Raw genomic sequence first — 26,814 nt, 5'->3', positions numbered from 1 at the left:
GATAGCGTAACCTTGGATGTAGGTCCTTGCTTTTCATGACTTCAAATACTTCTCTCTAGCCCCTTCTTGTCTGTAAAGTTTCTTTTGAGAAATTGGCTGATAGCCTTTGTTGGTAACTTGCCTTTTCTCTTGCTGCTTTTAAGATTCTCTCCTTTTCTTTCATTTTGGGTAATGTAATTATGATGTGCCTTGGTGTGTTCCTCCTTGGGTCCAGCTTCTTTGGTACTCTCTGAGCTTCCTTGACTTCTTGAAAGTCTATTTCCTTTGCCAGATTGGAGAAGTTCTCTTTCATTATTTTTTCAAATAAGTTTTCAATTTCTTACTCATCCTCATCTCCTTCTGGCACCCCTAGGATTGAGGTGTTGGAATGTTTAAAGTTGTCCTGTAGGTTCCTAAGCCTCTTCTCATTTTTTTGAATTCTTGTTTCTTTATTCTGTTCCAGCTGCATGCTTATTTCTTCCTTCTGCTTCAAATCATTGATTTGAATCCTGGTTTCCTTCCCTTCACTGTTCGTTCCCTGTATGTTTTTCTTTATTTCACTTTTCATAGCTTTCACTTTTTCCTCTACTTTAGGACAATACTCAACCATTTCTGTGAACATCCTGATTACCAGTGTTTTGAACTTTGCATCTGATAGGTTGGCTGTCTCTTCATCACTTAGTTGTATTTTTGGATCTTTGATCTGTTCTTTCATTTGAGCCATATTTTTTGTCTACACGCACCTGTTACATTGTAAGGGGTGGAGCGTTAGGCATTTGTCACAGCGGGCAACCCATGTTGCTGCATTGTGGTGCTGTATGTGGGGGAGGGGTCCGAGAGGGAACAGTGCTGTTTGCTTGGCTCTTGGCTGGTTTTGGGCACTTCTCCCACTTCCCATAAGCAAATTAGGCCCTTCTGGTGCTGATTCCTAGGTAGGTAGGTTTGTGTACATTCTAGGACCCTGTGGATCTCTCGAATGAACTCTCCTGTGAGGCTGGAAGTTTCTCCCACTGCTAAAACACCCACAGCCAGATGTTTTGAGGCTTTATATCTCCACGCTGGAACCCTGGGTTGCACGGTCTGTCTTGCTCCCCAGTTGTTCCACCCGGTTTATCTACATGCAAATGTGGGACCTATTGCTCCACCATCTGCCACCTTGCCTTCCCTGGTCCTCCAGCTGCTGCCTTGCCATGAGTCCTCTCTACCCCAGCTGCCTGTTTCTACCTGTCCTAGTGGTCTGAATGAATGTTTCCTCTTTAACTCCTTGGTTGTCAGACTTCCGTACAGTTTGATTTTCTGTCAGTTCTGGTTATTTTTGTTTGTACATTTGTTGTTGCCTTTCTTTTGGTTGTGTGAAGAGGCAAGTGTATCTACCTACTCTTCCATCTTGGCATGAAGTTTTCTTTTTGCTATTCTGATTGGGTGTTTTTTCGCTTCCTTATATTCCAAATCTCTGATTTCATTCTCAGCTTCAATTAACTATTGATTTCCTGTAATTTGTTCTTTATTTCATTTACTGTATTCTTCATTTCTGACTAGTCCTTTTTTATGGTTTCCATTCCCTTTTTAATACTCTTGAAGTTCTCACTAAGTTCACTGAGCATCCTTATAACCAGTGTTTTGAATTCTGCATCTAGTAGATTGCTTGTCTCCTTATATTTGGTTCCTTTTCCAGAGTCTTGTTTTGTTTTTTCATTTGTGCCATGTTTCTTTGTCTCTTCATTTGGCAGCCTCCCTGTGTTAGTTTCTATGTATTAGGTAGAGCTGCTTCATCTCCTGGGCTTGGTAGAGTGGCCTAATATAGTAGGTGTCCTGTAGGATCTAGTGGCACATCCTCCTCTATTACCGAAGCTGGGTAATCGAGGTGCATCCACTGTGTGGGCTGTGTACATGCTCCTGTTGTAGTTGAACCTTGGTTGCGGTTGGCACATCCAGGGTTATCCAATGCCTGTCTTCTGTTTGGGGTCACACTGTGTAAGCTACAAAGTGATCTGTCGATGGCTGCTCCTTGTGCTGGTTTGCAGGTGCCCAGATGAGGCCAAGCTGTGAACTAAGGCTGCTGCTGCTAGTGCCAGGCCTGGGGCTATTTAGTGAGCTCACTGAAGCCAGAAATGGCTTGTTTGAGATAATTTAGGAAAATCTGAAATATGAGCCAAGACAAGTCACTCATACAGAAAAGACACTTGAAACAGTTTGGGTGGGCTCCAATGTTGTGTGTGGCAGGACCTTAGGGAATCACTAGGGTGGGGCAAAAAGTGTGATCCAGGTTGGTGGAGTCTCAGCTATGGCACCCATCTGCTGGCTCTGTGGCTTTGTGAGGGGAGGGCTTAGAAAAGGAACAGTGGCCTCTGCCAGCACTCCTGTCTGGGAAAAAGCTGCTCCCCAGCTCTTGTCCTAATGCCAGACACTTCAGTTCCTCCCTGCATGTCTGTGATGCATTTTAATCTGCTTTCCCAGTGCTGGAGCTCAGAGGGTTGAGTTTGCATAGGTCTGTGTGCAGGCCCTTTAAGAGAAACTGCCTGGGATTCCAGCAGTTTCTGTTTTCTACAGCCTCAATTGCCCTTGGTTTTTACAGCCAGGATTTATAGAGACTTATCTTCCTGGCTCTTGAACACTGGGCTAGGGGGCCTGGTGTGGGGCTCAGACCCTTTGCTCCTGAGATATCCCTCCTGTTTTTTATCTACCGTACATGGGTATGGCCTCCAGCTTATTCTGCATCTCTGACACCAGCTTATTCTGAAGTCATGATGTGGTTTCTTCTTTAATTCTGTAGTTGTACAACTTCCATTCAGCTTGATTTCTGACTGTTCTGAATGTTGGTTGTTCTATAGTTTAGTTGTAATTTTGATGTGGTTGTGTGAGGAGGTAAACTGTGTTTACCTGTGCTGCCATCTTGACTGGAAATCTCTTTTGTGATTCAAAACAACAGAAATGAAGCCCTGGCTGGCGTAGCTCAGTGGATTGCGCGCGGGCTGCAACCAAAGTGTCGCAGGTTTGATTCCCAGTCAGGGTACATGCCTGGGTTGCAGGCCATGACCCCCAGCAACCACACATTGATGTTTCTCTCTCTCTCTCTTTCTCTCTCCCTTCCCTCTCTAAAAATAAAAAAATAAATAAAATCTTAAAAAAACAACAGAAAACCCAGACATGTATTGTTTCTTTCTAAAAGGGTGATATTACATTCCAGTATTCTTTTCAGATTTATTAGTTGCCATTTACCCACAAACTTTCTTTTTTCCCTCAGTTTTTCATCTGTTCATTTATTTATATCACTATAGACACTTGTGTTCTTATTTTACTTAGAGGCTTATAATCTGTCACTCTTTACTTTCATTCTCAGTTTGTCCCAGATATGACCAGTGGTATGGCCCCTTCAAGCTAATTCCTGTATTCTTCTTTTATTTCTTCATCATGCTTTGAGAACTTCTTTCTGGCACAATGGCTATTCCTAGCTTGTCTTATATTTTCTTTGCCCTGGTCCTAGCATCAGCCAGTTCTCCAAGAGCCTCCCCCAAACTGATGAAAATCAATTCATTCTTTCAACAAATATTTGAGTGACTACTATGTTCTAGGGACTATTCTAACTTCTTACAAAGCTGTGTCCTCAAGTGTCAATAATGTTACTCCTTGAAAATGAATCATGGCAATTTTATTTCACCTGTCACATGACTGAGAATCCACAATTGTAGTTATATACTTTTTATGTATATAATTAATTAGCCTTTTTATATTTGTCACTGATGAATGTAGAAATTTCCTTTAATTTGTCTAAAAACCACCAAAAGCCTATCCTGTGTTTGCAGTATTGTTATAGCCATGTATGTACTACATGAGAATTCCTATGTAATGATTATCTGTAGGTAACTTGGGTCCAGTTCATACATGCTAGAAATATTGGTGCTGAGCATCACGTGGAGATATCTCAGAGTTTGAAGTTATTGTTGAGTGTTTTCTGGGAACGCATTACTGCTTAAGGAAACAGTAATGGGCTGCGTACATGTGGAGATGTCAGTCTAGTTCTTCACGAACGGTTAGAGACACTTTGCTCTGGAAGGGTTGAAACTTTTCAGCATGGTTTGTGCCTTTCTGTTTATCTTCTACTCCCCTTCACAAAGACCCAATCTGAACTTTATGTTATTTGTGTTTGTATATTTATTGCAAAGTGCAATAAAATTCAAAATGACATAAATCTTATAACTGATTTACATGTTAATTATTAAACTAAAATCTTTATGAAGTAAGAAAATTGTGCTTTTAAGGGCATAGATTGCTTTTTGGTGTTAATAAAAAACCTTTAGAAAACTCTTAGGCAATTTATAATAAAGTTAAATATAAACCTATTCTAGGACTTAGCAATTCTACTGCTAGATATATACACCCAAGAGAAATGAGTGTATGTCCACTGAACACTTATTTAAATGTTTAAGGTGGCTTTTTACTTAGTAGCCCTAACCTGGGAACAACCCAAATGTCTGGCCAGGAGCAGAATTCATTGTACTATTCATTCATCAGAATATTGAGTGCTGCAAAAAGTTTGAAATACTAATATAGTCAATAAAATCATTATGTTGAGTAAAAGTAGCAAGACAAAATGATACATATTCAGATTTGAAGAACAGACAAAACTAATCTGTGATGACAGAAGTCAGAGTGGGTAACTTGGGGAGGTAGGTCTTGACTGGAAAATGGTATGAGGAAGTTTCTGGATAATGGAAATACTCATATCTTGATCTTAGTGGAGGTCACATGAGTGTTTACATGTGTAGTAATTCATGGGGAGGTATGCTTAGGGTTTATGCATATTATTTACCCCTTGGTCAAATACTGAATGACAGAAAGAAAAGAAAATTCCTTCATGCTTGAATTTCTCTGCTGTGAGTGTAAGGATTTAAATTAGGAATTTGGACTAATTTGTTTTATTATTCTAACTTTTCTTTGCTGTTTTTCTTATTCATATTTTTCTTTCCCACCTCTTCCATTGTCTTTCACTGCCTATAGTTTCTCTTCTTAACATTGGTTTAGTTCCTGTTTCTTTAAACTCTTCAGTGGTTTCACACAAATTCTTTAGAAATGAGACCCAATGAGCAGGTTCTTGAGTCTTGGTGGATTGTCCATGGCCTGGCTGCAAATCCTGAATTTGTATTAGGCACCTACCCCTTTGCTGGTGCTCTGTGTCAACCCCTAATTTGCTGTGGCAGGAAGTAGATCTAGTTTTATATGTGATGGAGTCTTAAATGTATGGTGTAACAGGTGGAATTTGAATTAAGTGGTATAGAATTTACATTGAAAATAAATTTTACTTTCTGTGAAAGATTTAGATTTATTTTTGTGATTTTTATATGGAATATGTATATGTATATTTTATTAAACAACCTCTTTTGGTTACTTAATAACTTGATATATAATTTTATATTGTTTATTTATTATGGAATTATTCAAACTTGTACTAAAGAAGAGAGAATAAAAGAGCAAATGTCTCTGTACCCGTCACCAGCTTAAGCAGTAATCCACACATGATAGCAAGCCTTGTTTCTCGTATGTCTTTGCTCTGGGTTATTTTGAAACTAATCTCAGATATATTACTTTATCCATAAGTACTTCAGGGTGTATCTGTAAAGATTATCTACAGAAAACATTACTTGTATTACTTTGTCCTGTTGTTGGTCATAGAAAAAATTTGAAATTTATTTTCATTAGATAAATCCAATAATTACTGATGACCCTTGTATTTCTTGCTAATTTTAGTTGCTTGATTACCAAAATATAAATAAAAATATTCATAGATGATGTTTTTAATGATTAGATAATTGTAAGCTTCCTGAGGTAAGTAATGAAGTTCAATACTTTTTATAATGTTCAAATTAAGCAACCTGTGAAACTTGTGTTTCCTTTGTTTTGAAATATTATCACTATAAAGTTGAATGCTTGGTCATTAATGTGCAGAAAATGTTGCAAAATCTCCAAATAGATTTCATTAGAAATGATTTTCCTGTTTATGTAGTTTTTTGCATTCCTTAGAAAATCATACCTTCTTCCATGATAATTATACACATATGTACTATAGATGTAGCTTGCATGATTTATTATGGAAATATTTTACAATATGCCTTTGATGTTTCTTAAACAGGTAGTATAACTCCCACTGTGGAACTGAATGGGCTTGCCATGAAGAGGGGAGAGCCTGCCATCTACAGGCCACTAGATCCAAAGCCTTTCCCAAATTATAGAGCTAATTACAACTTCCGGGGCATGTACAATCAGAGGTTTGTATGTTGTTTTGGTTTTGTTCTTATTATTTTTTGCATATTTTAAATATTTCTGAAACTCAAAGAGTATTTTCATTGTAAAGAATATTGACTTTGGGCATTTTGGATGGAATTTAGACAAATCAGATTCACAAGGAATATTTAAAGTAATGACTTAAAAAAATTCACTGGTTTTCAAGAACTAGTTTTTATTGAGTCACGAGACCCCTGTATTTGTTGCAGGCAGGGCCACGTTTTAAGGTCATTCCACAGTCTAGTACTAACTGCCAAGCTGATGTGCTAATTTATTCACCAAGCAGGTGCTTAGCTTAATTAGTGTTTTTCTTAATTTGTCTGAATACATTGCAAACATGAGTGTTTATAATTTTTTAAAATTTTTGTTGGGAGAAAACATGAAACTATAGGACTTTTCAATGAGATTCATTACTATGAAGCAGGAGTAAAAGCCTATTAAATTTTCTTCTTTAAAAGTTTTTGTAATTTATAAAAAAATTTGTTGAAAGGATTTACTAAGTCTGCACATTACATAATTTGGTGGTATTACTAGTATAACAGAATTTTCTTTTACAAGTGTGGCAGAATTTTTTTAAAAGTTTATTATTTTTTTTCTGGACATTTATAAAAGTAACTCATTATAGACAATGTGGAAAATGCAGAAAGTTAAGAAGAAATTATAAATTACTTGCAGTCCTAGAATTACCACCTTTAACATTTTGGTGTACTTTATATTATTTTTATACATTGCATATATATATTTAACCAAGTTGAAGTTATCCATTATATGCAATTTCTATAGTACTTCATGGAGGTATATCATATATGAATGATAAAGTGCACAGATCTTAAATGTACATCTTGATGACTTTATTTGATTATTTATGTATATATGTATATATAGTTTATTTGATGACCTTTTACATATGTGTATCCTCATTTGTCATCTTCCAGTCAAGAATGTTTCTATCATTCCTGGCAGTTTCCTCTTCCCTCCTCCCAGAAGTACCATATTTTTCAGACCATAAGACACACCTAGGTTTTAGAGGAGGAAAATAGGGAAAAAAATTTGAAGCAAAAAATGTGGTAAAATATTTAATAACATAACATAATATTTCACCAATGTAAATGTAAACAGAACTCAACAGCAGCATTAACAACCATTATTCTTCCCAAATTTACATGGGGCGGGGGGCGGGGGCTGAGTGTGTCTTATAGTCTGAAAAATACTCTTCTGTCACCATAGATTAGTTTTGCCCTTCATGAATTTCCTATAAATAGACTCATACAATATTTACTCTTACTCGGCTTTTTTTTGCTTCATATAATGGTCGTCTTGTTTTGTTTGTTTGCTTTTGTTTTTAGAGATTCATCCATGTTGCTCATATCTGGGTTTTGCCCTTTTTTATTGCCAAATAATGTTCCTTTGTATGACTATATCATAACTTGTTCATCTTGTATATTTAATGTTGCCTTCTTTTCACTTAATATAGTGATCACTTTTCACATTTTTAAGTAATCTTTGAAAATATTTTTGATGGGTGTTAGTGCTTCATATGGCCCAGGTATACTTTATAAGTATATAAACAGGTAAAAACAAGGAATACTTTACAAGTATACAAACAAAATATACCTTTTTTTGGTCATCTAGGTTTTCTCTCCTTTTTGGGATAATTTTAAATAAAGCTGCAGTAAACAGTCTTTATATACAAATTTTTGTTTACATTACTGATTATTTCTTTTTTTAAAGATACATTTTTAAAATATTGTGCTATTTTTATTTTAATGTATTTTTTTAGATTTATTTATTTATTTTTAGAGAGGGAAGGGAGGGAGAAAGAGACAGAGAGAGAGACATCAATGTGCGGTTGCTGGGGGCTGTGGCCTGCAACCCACAACCCAGGCATGTGCCCTGACTGGGAATCGAACCTCCGACACTTTCATTTGCAGCCCACACTCAATCCACTGAGCTACACCAGCCAGAGCTATTTATTTAAGATAGATTACTCTAAGGAGGGACATTGGATTAAAAAGAATAACTTTTGCCCAATTACATTAAAGTTTGTGCCAACTTCTCACAGTATATTCTATTGCATTCTGACAACACAAATTGGGTTTGAACACACTGCCTTGCTTGATAGTTAAAAGTGGAATGATTTTAGATTTTGGTTTTATTGATTACTTGAGAGGCTGAACAGTTTTTCAAAATTTATTATCCTTTTTGATTTGTCTACTTTAGTTTGCTAATTTTAATTGCATTGCTTGACCAATCTTCAAATGTTTAGGTGTTGAAGGTGTTACATTAAATTTTTATTTAAATTTCCTGCTTAAAAACATTGGCTAGTTTTGTGGGGTTTTTTAATGTACTCTAGTTTTAAATGTTATATGGTTTAGTCTGTTATTTTTTTTGTCATTTTATCCATTGCTTTCATGTCTAAGAAATTCTCACATGAGCAGATATTTGCGGATGCTTTAAAAAATTTATTGAGATATAATTGATGGGTAACATTGTGTAAGTTTAAGGTGTTTGACGTTGATTTGATACATTTATATTGCAATATGATTGCCATTGTAGTGTTAGATGGTACCTCTATCATGTCACATAATTATCATTTCTTCTAGGGGTGGGGTGCTGATACTTTTAAAATCATTTCATATCTTTATTGACATTATAACTCAGATATGAGAAGATGATATTTCTTTAGTCTATATATAATCTGATGCTTTTGGTATCTTGCTTGGTAATGAAAAAAATTACCATTTAAAACTTTGTCCTATTCAAATTGTTAAGTAACTTCCTTTATTATTGTTCAGGTTCTCTGAGAAAAAAAAAAAAGTAGTCTTAGACTCATGCCCCTCCCCCTTTCTGTCCAGGTGTGTTTGGGGAATTCAGTGTAGTAAATTTACTGTCCAGGTAGGAAGGGAGGATTCCTCACCTCTGTGTAGGTGTACTGTATTGTGCTCTGGCTCCTCTGGTCTTTGTGGTGATGTCCCTTGTCCACCAGCTAGCTGACATCTCTGTCGCCTGCCCTGCCGAAACCTGTACTTGGTGATTATGGTCCATTGTTTCCTCATAAGTGATCTTCAACAGTATCTACCCTCTTTCCTGGCTACCTTGGCCTAAACCCTTAGCTCTTTTCAGCTCCCCAAGATGCTATTCCATCTTTCCAGTGTCCTCTTCCCACTGCAGAGCCTCCTGTGGCTTGTGAGCTCTCAACTTGGTGTCTACGCCACATAGGAGGCAAGGGGGACATAACATTTGTCTTATAGTTGTTTCCCATTCATTTTTTCTGTATAGCATACCCATTACCTTTCTTGTCAGTCTGAGTGTATCCAGTATAAATAAAACTGTTTGCCTGGCTGGCATAGCTCAGTGGATTGAGCACGGGCTGAGAACCAAAGTGTTGCAGGTTCGATTCCCAGTCAGGGCACATGCCTGGGTTGCAGGCCATGGCCTCCAGCAACCGCACATTGATGTTTATCTCTCTCTCTTTCTCCTTCCCTTCCCTCTCTAAAAATAAATAAATAAAATCTTAAAAAAATAAAACAAATAAAACTGCCCACTTGGGCACAATAGAATCATTTGGTCACCTGAGTTAGGAGTCTTGTCTGTTTTATATATGCAAGGTAGTTAACTGTTAATGTCCTCTAATGAATTGACTCATGAGGATATTATATTTAAATGTTTATTGATTTTGATATCTATAATCCTGTATTGAAAATTTACTGTTTTTTAATTAGTAAATTAATTACCTATTTTTGTGGTTTAATTGATATGTAACATTATAATTTATTACTTTCAAATAGAATTCAGTGCTAAAGCAGTGAAAAATCAGACATTAATTATTGTCCTTATGGAGCTCATGTTTATTGGGAGAGGCAGTCAATCAATAAGCGGCTGTTGGTTACTCACTGAGAAGGTAACAGTGTTAATAAAGACCTAGAGGAAGAGAATGAATAAGCAGTATTCATGGCATGATAGGGGGAAGCATTCAGGCAGCAGAACTTGGAGGTGCAAAGGCCCTGTTGCAGGAGAGTGCCCAGTGTGTGGGTGCCTCCACTAGCCTGGAACTGAGTGAACCAATGGGCAGAGGGGCTGGAATGTGAGGATGTGACAGGGGGCATGTGGTTTGCTGCTTTAAATCTTCTGTTAAGAATGTTGCCATTTTTCCTTTGTTGGCAGTTCGTAGTTCACGGTCTGATGCCATGGTTGTTAAGAAGGGTGCCAGAATTTTTTTTAAAGATTTTATTTATTTATTTTTAGAGTGGGAAGGGAGGGAGAAAGAGAGAGAGAAACATCAATGTGTGGTTGCTGGGGGTCATGGCCTGCAACCCAGGCATGTACCCTGACTAGGAATCGAACCTGTGACACTTTGGTTTGCAGCCCATGCTCAATCCACTGAGGTACACCAGCCAGGGTGGGTGCCAGAATTTTATTTGACTTCTCCAAAGGGTTGTGCCTTAGGTCATTCCCATTTAATGGGTAAAGTGGACTTTCCCTTCATTTTTAGAGAGTTTTGAGACTTTTCTATAGGTCACAAAAAGGATAAAAAGAAAATAGGGAAGCTGCCATGCCATGTTTTACAAAACCTCTCTCCTCACTAAAGGGCAAAGCTCACCATTACTCTGTTAAAATGATGATACCACATATGACCTTAGTTTGCAGATAACAACACCTGAATTTGTTACAGGGAATTTGGAGCCAAAGATTCAAGGAGCCTCTCTTTTCCTTGTCAGATTCCAAATGAATCAGTAGTTTCTTAATAAGGCAGGGAATGAAAAATTAAGGAGCAGATATCATTTACAGAGATTTTTGTAAAGGTCTGATCTTTTTCTACTTAAGATAATATTAAGTAATAGTCATATACTACCCTTGCTGTTTTATTTTTTATTTTCATTTTTTAGTCTATTCTTTCCTGTTGAGGTTCTTCCATTTGAACTCATTCAAAGGCTTAAGGAGGAACTCATAAAAGGGCCTTTCCATCCTTTACCCCATTTCTGATGGCTGGAGAAAAAAGGGATCATTATTATGACCTGAATTCTGAAATACTGGTTTCCCTTTGTTATACCCAAGATGTTTGAAAAGAATACATCCAGTTACATCTTTTCCCCCCTCATTTGTACCCTGTTCACTAACAGATATAAAGTTGAAAGCATACACAAATTTATATGACAAAGTATACAATGTAAAGATTGGAAAAATTTTCTGCCTTTGTTCTCCCAGCTTTGTTACAAAAAATTACATGCACTACCTCAAGGAATAGAATGGTAAATATCAGGCCTTCTACAGTTTATCAGTTTTGTATAATCACAGATGGAAAAGAAGCCATATTGGTTGGCTAATGAGCAGCAAGCCCTTGGTTTGCTGATACAGATTGCCAAAAGGTCACATCTCATGTGAAAGGGAGACTTTTGCCCCATGGACTAGAAAGTCTTGGAAAGATCTTCAGGCATGGGTGCATGTAGGGCTTCAGTGCTATTTTCCTTCATGTACCATTTTTCTTTCTAGCTCTCACCTCATCTTTCTTCAGCTTTTTATTTTCAAAGAAACTTGATTCCATTTGCTATACCTCATGTACTAACAAGTCCTTCAACTTGTGGTCTGCAGAAGGAGAACAAGGTTTTGGTTTTGAATTGTTGTTAGGGAAAACGAAAACAGAAACACCCGAAAACTTTGAGTAGACTGTGCACTACAGAATTTATCATTCAGACTGGATTTGGGGTGGGGAGAACTTCAACTAGCCAAGTGTAGATTTGTGCCCAGCCCAGATAAGCAGGGTTTAGTCCCATCCAGACAGCTGTGAAGAACACAGTTATTTTATAGAATGGTTCCCCAAAGGCACAGGTTCTGACAGAAATGATTTCCATGACAGTCAGAACATTCTGTTCAATTTCCAGTTCTGCTGCTTTCAGCTGTGTGATTTTGGGCAAGGCACTGGACCTTGCTTACTTTCTTCATTTTCAGAGATAACACGAAATGAAAGGACTTTGGTGAGGTCTCATTCATTCTGCAAACATCTATTTGAATGCCTGCCTCCTCTTTGCCACATGCTGTGTTAAAGTAGATACTTTGATGAAAGACTAGTCTAGTGGATTCTGAGTCTACTAGATGAGGAAGACTGTGAAAAGAAATAGTAACAAAATGACAGGTGTGTCCATATTATGTGATGGGAACATTGAGAACAAATGCCTTTCTCAGATTAGGGGATCAAAGAAGCCTTCCAGAAGGAATTGACACTTCAGCTGAATCCTCAGGGTTAACCAGGTGTCAGACAGGTGAAGAAGGTTAGGTATTTGGGAACAACAACAAGGAATCCTGAGAAGTTTATTCATTCATACAAGCACATTGGTGTGTCTGGGATGACAAGGCTGAAGTGCAGGTGGGGTGCTGATCTGGATGTCCTCAGGTGGCATGCCAGTAGGTTTAGAGTTTATCTTGAAGGGAATTGAGAGCCAGTGAAGGATTTTAAGCTGAGGGACAAAACAACTGGATATATATTTTTGAATATTGCATTATTGCTTTGATAGTACATGGAAAATTGGATAGGCTTAAAATTCAAAGGAGAAAGATGAATTACAAGGATGTTGTAATTCAGGCTTAATAGGATGAGAGCCTGGGGCAGTGAAGGTGGAGAGCAGGGACAGTGTCTAGGTATTTAGAAGGTAGACTTGATATCACTTCGAGTTTGATTGGATGGGGAGCATTAAGGATAACTTTTACATCTCTGGATCACGAGTAATATTGACAATGGGAGGAGTTGGAGCAGGTCTTTTGAAAAATGAGAGATCCAGTTTTGACTGTGTTGAGCTTGTATTGCCTGTGAGATACTTAGGAGGATTGATTTCATCACTCTTTAAAGCCTCAGTGGAGGGTATGTGAAGATAATCTTTGGCTTTGAGTGTTGGTTGAAAGTACCCATGGGAAGAGGAACTTCAGGGTCTAGAGCATGGGTGTCCAACCTTTTTTTTTAATATGCATGGCTGAAATGTTTATCTTCTTTTTTAAAGATTTTATTTATTTTATTTTTAGAGAGGGAAGGGGGAGAGAGAGAGAGAGAAAGAGAGACATCAATCTGCGGTTGCTGGGGGTTATGGCCTGCAACCCAGGCATGTACCCTGGCTGGGAACCAAACCTGCGACACTTTGGTTTGCAGCCCACGCTCAATCCACTGAGCTATGCCAGCCAGGGCTGGGTGTCCAACCTTTTGGTGTCTGTGGGCCACACTGGAAGAAGAAGAATCATCTTGGGCCACATTAATTAAATACATTGACACATAGTCAGACACATGCACAAAAATCTCATAATGTTTTAACTAAATTCATAGTTTTGTGTTAGGCCACATTCATAGCCATCCTGAGCTTCAGGTGGCCTGTGGGCCACAGGTTGGACATCCCTGATCTAGAGTTTCCAGAATAGGCATGTGTAATCTGTCTTGTAGAAAATGGAATTGTTTAGGCTCCAACCTAGGTTTGAGTGACCTATCTGATCCTTGTTCATTTAGGATTTATACTTCCTTCCCAAAAGGGTTTGGCTCTGTTGGATTGTCATCATTCATTTTGTAACAATTTCATGGCTTGCACCATGACAAGTACCCCTGTCCTCAGTAGTTGATATATTTCCTGTCAAGACAGTATTTGGTTACCTTGTCTAGTGTATCTAATTCCTATGCCAATCACCTGTACTTAGGTTAGTAAAGTTGCTTTCTCTTAATATGTGTGGTATGAGTCATAGTAAGTTAAACACGGAAAGAGTTTGTACTATTTTGCCCAAAAGTTACTTGTTCCTATGGGCAGAACCAGGTACCTACTTGAAGCTTTATGTTCCCTTCTCTCATTGCCCTGGGGAATTAACCTGCGAGACTTGGAAAGAACTTCATAGACTGGAAATCTGATAGGGTGAAACAAGTGTTTTGGTGTGTCTGAACAGATTTTATGTCATTGTTACTTATTAGTAAAATGGAAATAATTAAGATTTTAGTTTGTGAAATAGCTTGTTTACTATTATTTCAAAATTTATGACTAACTGCTTATTATTGTTAGGTGTGCTGTTTATTTTAAGCTTGTTCAAACCGTCAATCTAAGTATTCTTCACTAGTGTGTAGTGCCCCTTTAAAAAGGCATGTTAGAAAGAAAGAACAACTGAGAAACTGAATATATTTGTGCTAGTAGTGGCATAAACCTACCATTTTGCTTTCTGCCACCAGATGGAGCTTATATACTGATAAAACAACACACATTCTGGGTGTTTTCACTTTATTTAGTACTCCAAGGCTGGTGGTTAAATGATAAAAGAGAGTTTAAATCATATGAAATCACCAGTATTTGAATTTTTAACTTTTAAATATGTCAGCTTCATATGGTTCAACAAAATAGGAAAAAGTCAGCTGGGTACACAACTTTAAAGCCTCTTGGATAAATGAAATAAATGTGAAGTGGTGAAAATAGGAATTCATTCTAATAGTTACATATAATTTTGCCTTTTGTGTACTACATCCCTTGTTTGGAGAACATATATATGTTTATCATATGCTTTATACTGGAATGTATGTCATAACTTTTCAAAATTATATTTCATAAATGGTATTTCTTTTTTTCTTTTTTATAATTTAATCTATTTGTTTGTTTGTTTGATTTAATCTTTATTTTGTTTTTTTTCCATTACCATTTGGTCTGCTTATACACCCTTAACCACCAGCAATCACAACACTGTTGTCCATGTCTCTGACCCCTTTTTCCTTTTGCTCAATTCCTCCACCACCAATCCTCCACTAGCTGTCATCCTGCTCTCCATCTATGAATCTGTGTCTGTTTTCCTAGTTAGTTCAGTTTGTTCATTAGATTCCACATATGAGAGAAATCATATGGTACTTGTCTTTCTCTGATTGGCTTACTTCTTTCAGGATAATGCTCTCCAGGTTCATCCATGCTGTCGCAAAGGGTAAAATTTTCTTCTTCTTTTTTTATGACCTAGTAGATTTCCATTATGTAAATGTCCCATAGTTGTTTTATCCACTCATCTACCGATGGTCACTTGGGCTGCTTCCATATCCTGGCAATTATAAATAACACTTCACCGAACAAAGGGGTCTTATGTTCTTTTCAATTAGTGTTTTGGGATCCTTCACATATATTCCCAGAAGTGGGAACACTAGGTCAAAAGGCAGATCCATGTTTAATTTTTTTAGGTATCTCCCTTCTGCTTTCCACAGTGGCTGCACCAGCCTGCATTCCCACTGACAGTACAAAAGTGTTCCCCTTTCTCCACATCCTCACCAGCACTTGTTGTTAGATGATTTATTTATTGCCATTCTGACAGACGAGAGATGACATCTCATTGTGGTTTTAATTTGCATTTCTCTGATTAGTGACACTAAGCATCTTTTCATGTATCTATTGGCCATAGTCCTCTTTGGATTTATGCTTAATTGTATTTTTTTCCATTACCTATAGTCCCCTTCTACCCCCTCCTCCCAGCAATCACCACACTGTTGTCCATGTCCATGAGTCCTTTTTCCTTTTTGTTCAATCCCTCCACTCCCTAAGCTTCCACCCACCCCTACTAGATGTCATCTCTTCTCCATCTGTGAGTCTGTCTCTGTTTTGCTGGTTAGTTCAGTTGTTCATTAGATTCCACATATGCATGTCTTCTTTTGAGAAGTGCCATTTATTAATTAGGTGGTTTGATATTTTGGTGTTGAGTGTTATAAGTACTTTATAAATTTTGGATATTAACCCCTTATCAGATGTATCGGTGAATATCTTCTCCTTTCTATGGATTGTCTTTTTATTTTGTTGATGATTTCCTTTGCTGTGCAAAAACTTTTAGTTCGATATAGTCCTATTTGTTCATTTTTTCTTTTTCTTCCCTAGCCTGGGGGGATATATCTGATAAAATATTGCTATGAGCAATGTCTAAGATTTTGGTGCCTGTGTTTTCTTCTATAATTTTTATGGCTTCAGGTCTAACATTCAAGTCTTTGCTCCATTTTGAATTTATTCTTGTGTGTGCTGTAAGAAGGTGTTCTAGTTTCATTTTTCTGCACGTATCTGTCCAATTTTCCCCCATAATTTATTGAATAGACTATCTTTAGCCCATTGTATGTACTTGCTTCCTCTGTTGAATATTAGTTAATTATAAAGGTGTGGGTTTATTTCTAGGCTGTCTGTTCTGTTCCATGGATCTATGTATCTGTTTCTATGCCAGTACCATGCTGTTTTTATTACTGTGGTCTTATAGTATAGTTTCATAAGAGGTAGTGTGATTCCTCCAACTTTGTTTTTCTTTCTCAGGATTGCTTTTGCTTTGTGGGGCCTTTTGTGGTTCCATATAAATTTTTGAAATATTTGTTCTACTTCTGTGAAATACGTCATTGGAATCTTGATAGGAATTGTATTGAATGTATAGTTTGCTTTGGGTAGTATGGACATTTTAAATATGTTAATGCTTCCTATCCATGAACATGGTATGTGCCATGTGCCAATAAATTACACTTGATTTTATGTGCCAAAAAATTACACTTGATTTATTTTTATCTTCTTCAATCTCTTTCTTCAGTGTCTTGTAATCTGAAAACAAGTCTTTTACATCCTTGGTTAGGTTTATTCCTAGATACTTTATTCTGTTTGTAGCAACTGTGAATGGGATTGTTTTCTTAATTTCTCTTTCAATTAGTTCATTATTGGCATATAAAAATGCAACTGATTTTGGATATAAATTTTGTATCCTGCTACTTTGCTGAATTCATTTATCAGGTCTAGTAGTTTCTCAGTGGAATCTTTGGACTTCTCTATGTACAGTATCATGTCATCTGCAAATGACGGTTTTACATCTCATTTTCCAGACAAAATCGGGCACGTTCAGGGTGATACGGCCATAGACTACCTCTCACTTTCCAATGTGGTTGCCTTTTCTTCTTCTTGTCTGATTGCTGTGGTTAGGACTTCCTCTACTATGCTGAATAACAGAGATGAAAGCAGATATCCCTGTCTTGTTCTGATCTTAAGGGGAACACTTGTAGTTATTGCCCATTGAGTATGATGCTGGCAGTAGGTTTGTCATATATGGCCTTTATTATGTTTACATAAGTTTCCTCTATTCCAACTTTGCTGAGAGTTTTTTTTAATCATAAATGGCTGCTGAATTTTATTCATAGCTTTTTCTATAGCTGTTGATATGGTTATGAGGTTTTTATTCTTCATTTTTTTAAGGTGGTGAATTGCATTGATTGATTTGCATTCGAGAAATAAATTCCACTTGATCATGGTGTATGATTTTTGATGCATTGTTGTATTCAGTTTACTAATATTTGTTGAAGATATTAGTTTCTATGTTCATCAGGGATATTGGCCTGTACTTTTCTTTCTTTATAGTATCTTTATTTGGGTTTAGAATTCGGATAATGCTGGCCTCATAAAATGAGTTTAGGAGCCTTCCCTCTTCTTAAATTTTATAAGATAGTTTGAGAAGGAGAGTTAGTTCTTTTTTGGAATGTTTGGTAAAATTCCTCTGTGAAACCATCTGGTCCAAGGCTTTTGTTTGTTGGGAGTTTTTGATTACTGCTTTGATTGTATTAGGTGCAATCTGTCTCTTTAGATTTTCTGATTCTTTCTGATTTAGTTTTCGAAGATTATATGTTTCTAGGAATTTATCCATTTTTATCCAGGTTGTCCAGTTTGTTGGCATATAGGTGTTCATAGTATTTTCTTACAATCCTTTGCATTTCTTTGGTGTCAGTTGTTATTTCTCCTTTTTGCTTCTGATTTTATTTATTTGAGTCCTTTCTCTTTTTTTCTTGATGAGTCTGGTTAAAGGTTTGTCAATCTTGTATATCTTTTCAAAGAACCAGCTCTTGGATTCATTGATCTTTTGTATTGTGTTTTTAGACTCTATTTTGTTTATTTATGCTCTGGTCTTTATTTTCTTCCTTCTATTCACTTTGGGCTTTGTTTGTTGTTCTTTTTCAAGTTCCTTTAAGTGTTCCTTTATCTTTAGATGTCCTCCTTGATCTTGTTGTTGACCCACTCATTGTTTAATAACGTGTTATTTAGCTTCCATGTCTGCTTGTTTCTCAGTGTTCTTCTTGTGGTTGATCTGGTTTCATAGCATTGTGTCATAGAAGATGCCTGATATGATTTCAGTCTTCTTAAATTTATTGAGACTTGTTTTGTGTCCTAACATGTGGTCTACCCTAGAAAACATTACATACACTCTTGGAAAGTATGTATATTCTGCTGCTTTGAAGTGAAATGCTCTGAAGATATCAATGAAATCCATTTGGTCTAGTGTGTCATTTAAGTCTGCTCTCTTCTTGTTGATTTTCTCTCTGGAACATCTATCTATTGCAGTCAGTGGGGTGTTAAAATCCTGTACTATGACTGTATTTCTGTTGATCTCTCCTTTTATATCTATCCAGATTTGCTTTACATATGTTGTGTGTGTAAATGTTTACTAGAGTTATAATCCTTTGTTAGATGTTCCCTTTGTTGTTATGTAGTGTTGTTTTTTTGTCTTTTACTTTAGCCTTGATTTTAAAGTCTATTTTGTCAGATATAAGTACTGTTACCCTAGCTTTGTTTTTTTCTTTTCGATTTGCATGAAATATCTTTTTCCATCTCTTTACTTTTGGGCTGTGTGTATCTTTTGATCTGAGTTGCGTCTCTTTGGGGGCAGCATATATATTGGTCTTTTTTTCTTATCCATTCAGCTACCCTATGTCTTTTGGTTGGAGCATTTAAGCCATTTACATTTAAGGTGATTATTGATAGATGTATATTTAGTGCAATTTTATCTTTAGACTATTTTCCTCTGTTTTTTTTTCTTTCTCTTTTTATTCTTCTTCCTCCTCCTTCCAGCTCTTTAACATTGTTGCAGGACTAATTTGGTGTAAACAAACTTCTTTAGCTTTTTACTGTTTGGGAAGCTTCTTATTTCTCCTGCAATTTTAAATGATAGCCTTTTTGGTTAAAATAACCTTGGTTTTAGGTCCTTACTCTTCATCACCTTGAATATTTCATGCCACTCCCTTCTGGCCTGAGATGTTTCTGTTGAGAAATCAGGTGACAGTCTAATTGGGTGCTCCCATGCAGGTAACTGCCTGCTTTTCTCTTGCAACTTTTAGGATTCTCTCCTTGTCTTCAAACCTTGTAATTTTAATTATGATGTGTCTCAGTGTAGGCTTCTTTGGGTCAAACCTGTTTGGGACTCTCTGAGCTTCCTGGACTTGTGTGTCTTTTTCCTTCACCCATTTAGGGAAGTTTTCATCATTATTTCTTCAAATAGATTCTTGATCCCTTGCTCACTCTTTTCTTTTGGTATTCCCCTGAGGTGGATGTTGTTACGCTTCGTGTTGTCCAAAATGTTTCTTAAGCTTCTCCAATTTTTAAAATTCTTTTTTTCTATTGCTCCTCTTTTTGGGTGTTTTTTTCTACTTTGTCTTTTAAATTGCTGATTTGATCTTCTGCTTCATCTAACCTACTCTTCATTTCTTCCAGTGTATTATTTATTTCAGATGTTGCATTTTTTATTTCTAACTGGTCCTTTTTTATGGTTTCTATGTCATTTTCATGCTGTTGAGTATCCTTATAATCATTACTCTAAACTTTCTATCTGATAAATTCTTTGCCTCCATTTCATCTAGGTCTTCTGGAGAAATCTCTTGGTCTTTCATTAGGGGTTTGTTGCTTTGTCTTCCCATTTTGTCTGCGTCTTTGTACTTTCTGCCTTGGTTGTTAAACTGATCAGTGATATAGCTTCAATCTGTAATCAACATCCTGGCTTAAGCACCACAGTGTGGGGCAGAGTAGTCCCTTCCAGCAGGGCTATTGCTTCATCTCAGACTGATGCCACTTGGAGGGTATTGCTCTGCCTGAGAAAGATGGCTTCTGCAGTATGGGGAATGACTCAGCACAGGGATCCTGGCAGCTATTCCTTCAGTTCCCTCCCCAAAGCCACCAACCCCAGACTCTCCTCAACAGTCTCTACTCCTCTATTCCTTCCCTCTGCTGAAGCTCAGTGTAAGTGGCTGCAAATGAAATTTTGTGCATTGGCCCTTTCACAATGCTCTTTGAGCCTTCAGCTGTCTGTGCCTGGCAGACAGAAACCCTGCTGTTTTTCACAGCTGTGTATTATCTGGGTTCCTTTCTGGCTCTGGTAGTATAGGCTAGGGAGCCCAACGTTGGGTTTAGACAGCTCAAGTCTCAGGGTGAAACCCCCAGCCACTGAAATATTCCTTCAGAACTTCAGCTACTGCCCATGTCAGTCCAGCTAGCCCTTTTGTGCCTTCTCTGCACTCCCTACCAGTCACATTGTGGTGAAGTGGTTTCTTCTCTCTGTCCTTGGTTATAAGGCTTCTCCCTAGCTAGTGTTCAGTTGGTTATTCAGGATGACTTCTCAACAATTTGGTTGTCATTCCAGATTGGTCCTGGGAGGAGATTAGTGTAGCTTCCACTTAACTCCTTCACCTTCTTGGATCTCTCCTAAAATGCTATTTCTTTATGATGATATTACTTTATAAATAGATGTAGAATTATAATAAAGGAGGATATAAGACAAAAATTTGAATATTTTACATAGGTTTATATTAAATAAATTAAGAATATTTTTTTATTTAGTGGAAATAAATCTAAATGAAAAATAAAGAAACATTATTAGTACAGTGCATTTTAAAACTCATAAGCCAGACTAGAGAATTTGAGTAGGTTCCCAAAGCAAGGATCAGGGAGCGTTAACTGGGTATGAAGTGAGGAACTTGAAGGTCCAGCGAGATGATTTTAGAGTAAATGAAGGGTGATTCTGGGTCAGCAGCTTGTCTTCGGCAGGATGATTAAAATTAAGAATAGGAACTAGTAGACTTTGTAACTCTTTAAAACAAAACTGCATAGTAAGACTGGATGTGATACCTGTAATTTTATGAAATAGCAGCACAGCCTTTTCTTTGTAGTGAGATATAAAATAGTCCCCTTACATCTGATTCCCCAGGTGTTAGGTAAAAATCAAATTAGGTAAATGAGAATTTGGGGGGCTTATGCTTCTGACTGTGATAGAGTAACTAGAACCAGACTTACCTCACCACCAGAAACATCTAGAAAACCGAGGTAAGGTTCTTTCATTATATAGGTACTGATACACTGTGATGTCAGGGGAAGTTATGGTAAGTAAAACATGTATATTGATACACAGAAAAAGTAATAGTTATAAAAGAATATAAGGGTGGATATAAAGTAGAATCATAAAATATTATAAAAGAAGGCAGAAAAGAGGTAAAGAGGAATAAAGAACACATGGGATAAATAGAAGGCAAATAACATGATAGATTTAAACCCAGTGATACTAATAATTGCATTAAATGTAAATGTTCTAAACCTTCTAGTTAAAAGGCGCACAATGTTAGACTGGATAACAGAGCAGAAAATAAAACCATACACACTGTAAAGAAATCCACTCTAAATATAAAAACAGATTCATTAAAAGCGAAGGATGGAAAATGACATTTCTTGCAAATACTAATCATATTAAAGCTGAAGTGGCTATACTTATATCAGATAAAGCAGACTTCAGAGCAAGAAGTATGGCCAGGGATACAGTTACTGTTGATGAAAGGGTACAATCATCAAGAAGACCTGACAATTCTAAATATACATGCACTTGCTAGTAGGCTTTAGAAGAAGTAGACAGAAAAGCATTAAGGCTGTTTCTACTGCTGTAGACTAAATTGTATCCCACCACCCCCAGATTCATATGTTGAAGTCCTAACTTCCAGTGTGATGGTATTTGGAGATAGGCCAACAGGGGTGTCAAACTTATTTTCACTGGGGGCCACATCAGCCTCATGGTTGCCTTCAAAGGGCTGAATGTAATTTTAGGATTGTATAAATGTAACTACTTCTTAACAGGTAAGTTGAGAGCTTGGCGCTGCTGCTGGATAGAAATCAGGTGCTGGGCCAGATAAAACAAGATGGAGGGCCAGGTTTGGCCCGCAGGCCTTGTGTTTGCCAGTGAGATAGGGTCTTTGGGAGGTAATTAGGATTAGAAAGATCATGAGGAAATGCTCTTTAGTGATGTGTTTAGTGCCCTTATAAGAATAGATACCAGATAGCTGGCTCTGAACTCCACCTTACCCCTCTCCGGCTGCCGTGTGAGAACATAAGTCTTCCATGTACAAACCAGGAAGAGAGCTGTCCCTGGAAACTGACCATGCTAGCTCCTTGATTGTGGACTTGAGCCTCCATCCCAGAACTGTGAAAAACATATCAATGTTGTTTAAGTCACCAATTGATGGTATTTTGTTATGGCAGCTCAAGCTAAGACAACTGTTGAATTTGACAACACTGTCATTCACCGTATGGGCTCTCCATCCAAAAATAACAGAATATATATTCTTTTATTTTTTATTTAAGATCTTTATATTGTTTATGCTGTTACAGTTGTCCCAATTTCTCCCCCCTTTGTCTCCCTCTCCCTAGGCCCCCCTCCCTACATCATTGTCTATATCCATGGGACACATATATTCTGTGTCTAGTCCTTTTACCTTCTTTCGGCCAGTCCCAACCACCACCCCCCCCTTTTACAGCTGTCAGTCTGTTCCTTGTTTCTGTGCCTCTGATTCTGTTTTGCTTGTTAGTTTATTTTGTTCCTTAGATTCCAGTTATAAATGAGATCATATGGTATTTGTCTTTCATCGCCTGGCTTATTTCACTTAGCATGATACTCTCCAGTTCCATTCATGCGATTGCAAAAGGTAAGAATTCCTTTTTTATTGCTACATAGTATTCCATTGTGCAAATGTACCACAGCTTTTTTATCCTCTCTTCTACTGATGGGCATTTAGGCTGTTTCCAAGTCTTGGCTATTGTGAATAATGCTGCTGTCAACATGGGGTTGCATGTATTCTTTTGAATTGCTGTTTGGGATTCTTTGGGTATAGTCCCAGCAGTGGAATCACTGGGTCAAAAGGCAGATCCATTTTTAATTTTGTGACGAAACTCCATACTGTTTTCCACAGTAGCTGCACCAGTCTGCATTCCCACCAATAGTGCACTAGGATTCCCTTTTCTCTACAACCTCGCCAGCACTTGTTGTTTGCTTATGATGTCCATTTTGACTGGAGTGAAGTGGTATCTCATTGTGGTTTTAATTTGCATCTCTCTAATGGCTAGTAATGCTGAGCATCCTTTCATATGTCTCTGGGCCCTCTGTCTGTCCTTGATGTGTCTGTTCAGGTCCTTTGCCCATTTTTAAATTGGATTGTTTGTCTTCCTGGTGTTTAATCTTGTATTTTGGAGATTAAACCCTTGCCTGATTTATCTTTGGCAAATATGTTCTCTCATACAGTGGGTTCCCCGTCCATTTTGCCGGTGGTTTCTTTCTTTCTTTTTTTTTTAAATGATTTTGTTTAGGAATTCTTTAACAAAATTTTTACTATTTGGGGGGATATGGGTTAGGAAATGATGGATACAAACAGCTAAGAAATACTATTAAGTAATGTAAAAATAAGGCATTTTTTGAAACCCAAAAATGATCTTTATCTTGAGAAATGAGGTACCAGGAATCCTGGTGTTAAGTTTGAGCTCCTCTACTAACTAGCTGTGAAACTTAAAAAAATTTAAAATCTCTATATCTCTGTACCTGTGTCTCATCTGTCAAATAATTGCAGCAGGTTTCTTTACGCAGTGAATTACAATCAATGGAAGCAGCAATAAATGTGTGGCCAGCAATCGAAGTGTATGTAGCAGGAGTGAAGAGCTATGCAGGCCCTAGTAATGGAACATTGGTACAATAACTGTGATGAATTTTTTATTAAATGTCTGGTGTTATCTTTACTTTCATTTTTTTATGAGAAATGTAAGGAACTTGTCAAAAAATTACGTAGTGCGTTTTTCTGGCTTGAGAGACTTCTAAAACACAGCAAAGCGCCCCCTAGTGGGTAGGACAATTGTTGGCACTGTGGCGGGGAGAGTAGATGTCCTGCTAATTTAGCTTTTGTCAGCTCACAATTTTAGAAGATTATGAAATACAGCCCATTTTCTTATACAGAGGCCATGATTTATTCTCCTCCTCCACCCCTTAAGAATAGAGATTACCACAGGATTCGTCTGGGTAGGAAATAGTACAGCACCTTGCCGGTGGTTTCTTTAGCTGCACAGAAGCTTTTTAATTTAATATAGTCCCATTTGTTTTCTTTCCTTTATTTTCCTTTTCCTAGAAGATATGTCAGCAAAAATATTGCTATGTGAGATAACTGAAATTTTACTGTCTATGTTTTCCTCCAGGATTTTTATGTTGTCACAGCACATGTTTAAGTCTTTTACCCATTTTGAGTTTATTCTGGTGTATGGTGTAAGATGGTGGTCTAGTTTCATTTTTTTGCATGTGCCGTAGAATATACATTCTTTCAGGTGCAGATAGTACAGTCACCAAGAGAGATGATATACTGTTCTATAAGACAATTCTCAATAAATTTAAGATAATTGAAATAATATAAGCTATGTTTCTGACTACAAAAGGAATGTAATTAGAAATAAGTATCATGAACACATCTGGAAAATTCCACAAATAGTTGGAAATTAAACAACATATTTCTAAATAATGCAGAAGTCAAAGGAAATCACAATATTAGAAAAATATTTTGAAGCAAATGAAGATGAAAATGAAACATTGAAATACATGGATGCCACTGTATATGGGTGCATGTCAAAACTCGTTAACCAAGAGCTTAAAATAGGTTCATTATGTGTAAATCAATTAAGTTGACCTAAAACTATATTTTTTTAATATTCAATTTTATTTGAAGCTAAAACTATTTCTAAGAGAACATCAGATCTTAGCTTCTCAAGGATGTGGCCAATACCATCATAAGTATCTTAATTTGGGGGCTAAAGTATTTATCTCTTCTTAGTGTTTGAGTATAAAATCACGTGTCTATAAATTGCTTAGCTACTACTTTGCTCAATAAATATTATTTGTTAGTTTTTATTATAGATAATATAATCTAGTTACAAGTACAGACTCTGGAGTTAGAATGGTAGCTGTGTGAATTTGAGCAGCTCACTCAACCTTCCAATTCCAGTTAACTCATCTATGAATTGGGGAGAATCAGTTATGCTTCCTCTTAGTGTTGTTTTGTGGATTAAATATAACAATTTTGTGACCACACATGGCCCATTACCTTAACTTTACCATAGTGTTTTTCATTACTTGAAAAGACTTTAAATATCAGTGTATTTGCAGTGGAACATTGACTTCTGTCCAGTCTAGAACAATCAGGCTATGATTCTGTTGTAATTTTTGAGTATATGCTTTATAGCAGGAATGATCGATTTTTATAATACAAACATGGATACGTTTGCCTTTTTTTGGAATTTAATTGGTCCTGGAATAATTCTGACATCATAGCCTGGAGAGTGATTTCTCCCTTGGAAAATTACCTTTCACATCAAGAGTTATTAACTTGGAATTTAAACATGAGACTTGGAAAATTTGTGCCTTTTATATAATTGTTTACAGCATATTATACACACACTTTTCCCTTGTCAAAGTGTGATAGCTATTCATTTTATTTTTGATCCTTCAACATTTTCACTCGCATTCCCAAGGCATGGCCAGTCTGTGTCTTCTTGCCACTGGGATGGTAGTCAGACTCCGAGCTCCTTTGCTCTGCCCCACAGGCAGTCAGGCAGGAGCTCATTCCCCACTTTGTCTGGGTGAGAGACTCTTGAAAACACCTGGTATGTTTATGAAATAAAAAACTTTTTTCATCTCCCCCTAAATGAAAAAGACATGCAGAAGTAAACAAAGCCAATTCTTTTTATTAAAGATTTTATTTATTTATTTTTAGAAAGAGGGCAAGGGAGGGAGAAAGGGAGAGAAGCATGTGTGGTTGCCTCTTGAGTGCCCCCAACCGGGGATCTGGCCCACAACTCAGGCATTGCCCTGACTGGGAATTGAACTGGTGATCCTTTGGTTCACAGGCCAGCACTCAATCCACAAGCCACACCAGCCAGGACAAATATGTAGTTCTTAAAATTTTTTTAAAATGACATTTTATAATTCTGGGTTGACTGTCTTACTTCATTTAGCCAGTTTTTGCAAAAATGCTCTTGAGATCCTTTTCAAGTTCTTTATGTTTAAAGTTTAAAAAATTATTTTCCAAAAAACTGAATATGAGTAAGTAGCACCAAGAGAATAATTACTATAAATCTCTCCCTACCACACCCTAACAAGTTTATCAGGATTCTTTGGGAAAATACAGCTATACCTTAAGTGTTGTAAATGCTAAATTCATACATATACACATATATATATATTTTAACAAGAAATGGCCTATCATTCTAGTCCTAAATTTGTTTTAAAATGTCAACAATTTTTATTCTGGATTAGGGGAATAAAGAGCATCCTCTGTTGTTTTAATTGAGACTAATTTTATTAATTTATTGTTTAAGCTCTGAAAACCTAGTACAATGTTTAGTTCTCTTTATTTGTGGTTAAAGCAGTGTTATCTCATAGTGTCTTTTTTTGTTCAACTGAGCAAACTGTTGCTTTAGCAATGCCTGTTTACTTGGTGTTTATAAAAACAGGGCA

At 36.9% G+C, this 26,814-nt stretch overlaps 1 protein-coding gene across 1 annotated transcript in view; it reads left to right on the top strand.

Annotated features, from left to right (window-relative positions):
* The window catches only part of STAU2 (staufen double-stranded RNA binding protein 2), a 343,590-nt gene that overhangs the window by 67,507 nt on the left and 249,269 nt on the right, over positions 1 to 26,814 (top strand). The window contains 1 exon segment of the mRNA XM_028517965.2: positions 6,107 to 6,242. Coding sequence (XP_028373766.1) covers positions 6,107 to 6,242 — 136 coding nt within the window.

Source organism: Phyllostomus discolor, chromosome 7 (assembly GCF_004126475.2).
Source record: "Phyllostomus discolor isolate MPI-MPIP mPhyDis1 chromosome 7, mPhyDis1.pri.v3, whole genome shotgun sequence".
In the NCBI taxonomy this organism is placed as follows: domain Eukaryota; kingdom Metazoa; phylum Chordata; class Mammalia; order Chiroptera; family Phyllostomidae; genus Phyllostomus; species Phyllostomus discolor.
The sequence above is the reverse complement of the archived record's forward strand: the minus strand, read 5'-3'. Positions and strand labels throughout refer to the sequence as shown.